Source organism: Coturnix japonica, chromosome 25, assembly GCF_001577835.2.
Source record: "Coturnix japonica isolate 7356 chromosome 25, Coturnix japonica 2.1, whole genome shotgun sequence".
Classification (NCBI taxonomy): domain Eukaryota; kingdom Metazoa; phylum Chordata; class Aves; order Galliformes; family Phasianidae; genus Coturnix; species Coturnix japonica.
In genome coordinates this window covers 1,553,904-1,556,129 of record NC_029540.1, presented here as the reverse complement: position 1 = coordinate 1,556,129, position 2,226 = coordinate 1,553,904, and the positions used below count along the sequence as shown (strand labels likewise).

Sequence of the window (2,226 nt, the reverse complement as noted above, 5' to 3'; positions counted from 1 at the left end):
TGGGGGGCTATGCAGATCTATGGGGGGCTCTGCAGCTCTAATGGGGGGCTCTGCAGCTCTATGGGGGCTCTGCAGCTTCATGGGGGGCTCTGCAGCTCTATGGGGGGCTCTGCAGCTCTGCATAGGGCTCTGCAGCTCCATGGGGGGCTCTGCAGCTCTATGGGGGGCTCTGCAGCTCTGCACAGGGCTCTGCAGCTCTATGGGGGCTCTGCAGCTCTATGGGGGGCTCTGCAGCTCCATGGGGGGCTCTGCAGCTCTATGGGGGGCTCTGCAGCTCTATGGGGGCTCTGCAGCTCTATGGGGGGTCTGCAGCTCTGCATAGGGCTCTGCAGCTCTATGGGGGACTCTGCAGCTCTACTGGGGGCTCTGCAGCTCCATGGGGGGCTCTGCAGCTCTATGGGGGGCTCTGCAGCTCCAATGGGGGCTCTGCAGCTCCATGGGGGGCTCTGCAGTTCTATGGGGGCTCTGCAGCTCTGCATAGGGCTCTGCAGCTCTATGGGGGGCTGTGCAGCTCCATGGGGGCTCTGCAGCTCCATGGGGGGCTCTGCAGCTCNATGGGGGCTCTGCAGCTCCATGGGGGGCTCTGCAGCTCTGCATAGGGCTCTGCAGCTCTATGGGGGCTCTGCAGCACTATGGGGGCTCTGCAGCTCTATAGGGGGGCTCTGAAGCTCCATGGGGGGCCGTGCAGCTCTATGGGGGGCTCTGCAGCTCTATGGGGGCTCTGCAGCTCTATGGGGGGCTCTGCAGCTCCATGGGGGGGTTTTGCAGCTCTCTGGGGGGCTCTGCAGCTCTGAATAGGGCTCTGCAGCTCTATGGGGGGCTCTGCAGCTCTGCAGTTCTATGGGGGCTCTGCAGTTCTATGGGGGCTCTGCAGCTCTATGGGGGGCTCTGCAGCTCCATGGGGGGCTTTGCAGCTCCAATGGGGGCTCTGCAGCTCTATGGGGGGCTCTGCAGCTCTATGGGGGGCTCTGCAGCTCTGCACAGGGCTCTGCAGCTCTATGGGGGTTCTGCAGCTCTGCATAGGGCTCTGCAGTTCTATGGGGGGCTCTGCAGCTCCAATGGGGGCTCTGCTCTGTTTGGGGCTCTGCTCTGTGCTGCCCAGCCCCTCTCCCAGCCCCTCTCCTTTAACACTACAGGAGCTCACCTGAACCCGGCTTTCTCCCTCTCCATGTCCCTGTTGGGGCAGCTCCCGTGGTGGAAGTTCCCCATCTTTGTGGCCGTTCAGATCTTTGGGTCCTTCATTGCTGCCGGAGCCGTCTATGCTCTGTATTACGGTACAAAGAGCCATCAGTGGGGCCGTGGGGTGGGCACACAGCCGGGGGGGGGGGTTCCACTGCTGCACAGCTCTGCCCCATAGACGCCATCTGGTCCTACAGCAACGGGACCCTCACCACCTCCGGGCCAAGGGAGACGGCCTCCATCTTTGCCACGTACCCCGCCGAGCATCTCTCCCTCCCCAATGGCTTCCTGGACCAGGTGGGTACCGGCCCCATAAGGTGCAGCCCCACACGGCCCCACACTGAGGCCGCTCCACCTGCAGGTTGTGGGCACGGCGGTGCTGATCGTGGGCATCCTGGCCATCACCGACACCCGTAACCGCGCCGTGCCGCGGGGCCTGGAGCCGCCGGCCGTGGCTCTGCTGGTGCTGTCCATCGAGGTGTCCATGGGCTCCAATTGTAGCTGCCCCATGAACCCAGCACGGGACCTCGGCCCGCGGCTCTTCACCTTGTTGGCAGGTTGGGGCACCGAGGTGTTCAGGTGGGTGCGGGGAGTGGGGCTGGGTTGGGGTGTGGGGCTGGGTTGTGGGGCTGGGCTGGGTTGTGGGGCCAGGTTGGAGTGTGGGGTAGGGTTGGGTTGTGGGGCTGGGTTGGGGTTGTGGGGCCAGGTTGTGGTGTGAGGTTGGGTTGTGGGGCCGGGTTGTGGGGCCAGGTTGTGGGTCTGGGTTGTGGTGTGTGTTGGGGTTGTGGGGCTGGGTTCTGGCTGCTCCATGCCCACGGCTCGGCTCTCAGCAGGGGCAGCTGGTGGTGGTGGGTGCCGGTGCTGGCCCCGCTGGTCGGGGCTGTGCTGGGCACGGCGCTCTACCAGCTCTTCGTGGCCTTCCACCACCCCGACGAAGAGGAGCTGGACGGCGGCCGGGCGTGCAGGCAGACCAGGCACTGACGGCCATGACCCCATTAAAGAGCCGAGCCGCGGCCCACGCGTGTCCGTGCCGTGGGGGGGCGGCGG

General features: G+C 65.5%; 2 protein-coding genes across 2 annotated transcripts in view; both read left to right on the top strand.

Annotated features, from left to right (window-relative positions):
* AQP10 (aquaporin 10) overlaps window positions 1-2,220 on the top strand; it is a 3,609-nt gene extending 1,389 nt beyond the window's left edge. The window contains exons 3-6 of the mRNA XM_015884504.2: window positions 1,137-1,274; window positions 1,358-1,476; window positions 1,541-1,758; window positions 2,010-2,220. Coding sequence (XP_015739990.2) covers window positions 1,137-1,274; window positions 1,358-1,476; window positions 1,541-1,758; window positions 2,010-2,160 — 626 coding nt within the window. The 3' untranslated portion in view covers window positions 2,161-2,220. The remainder of the gene's footprint in view (window positions 1-1,136; window positions 1,275-1,357; window positions 1,477-1,540; window positions 1,759-2,009) is intronic.
* Window positions 2,166-2,226, top strand: part of ATP8B2 (ATPase phospholipid transporting 8B2) — a 10,556-nt gene continuing 10,495 nt past the window's right edge. The window contains exon 1 of the mRNA XM_015884509.2: window positions 2,166-2,211. Coding sequence (XP_015739995.2) covers window positions 2,166-2,211 — 46 coding nt within the window. The remainder of the gene's footprint in view (window positions 2,212-2,226) is intronic.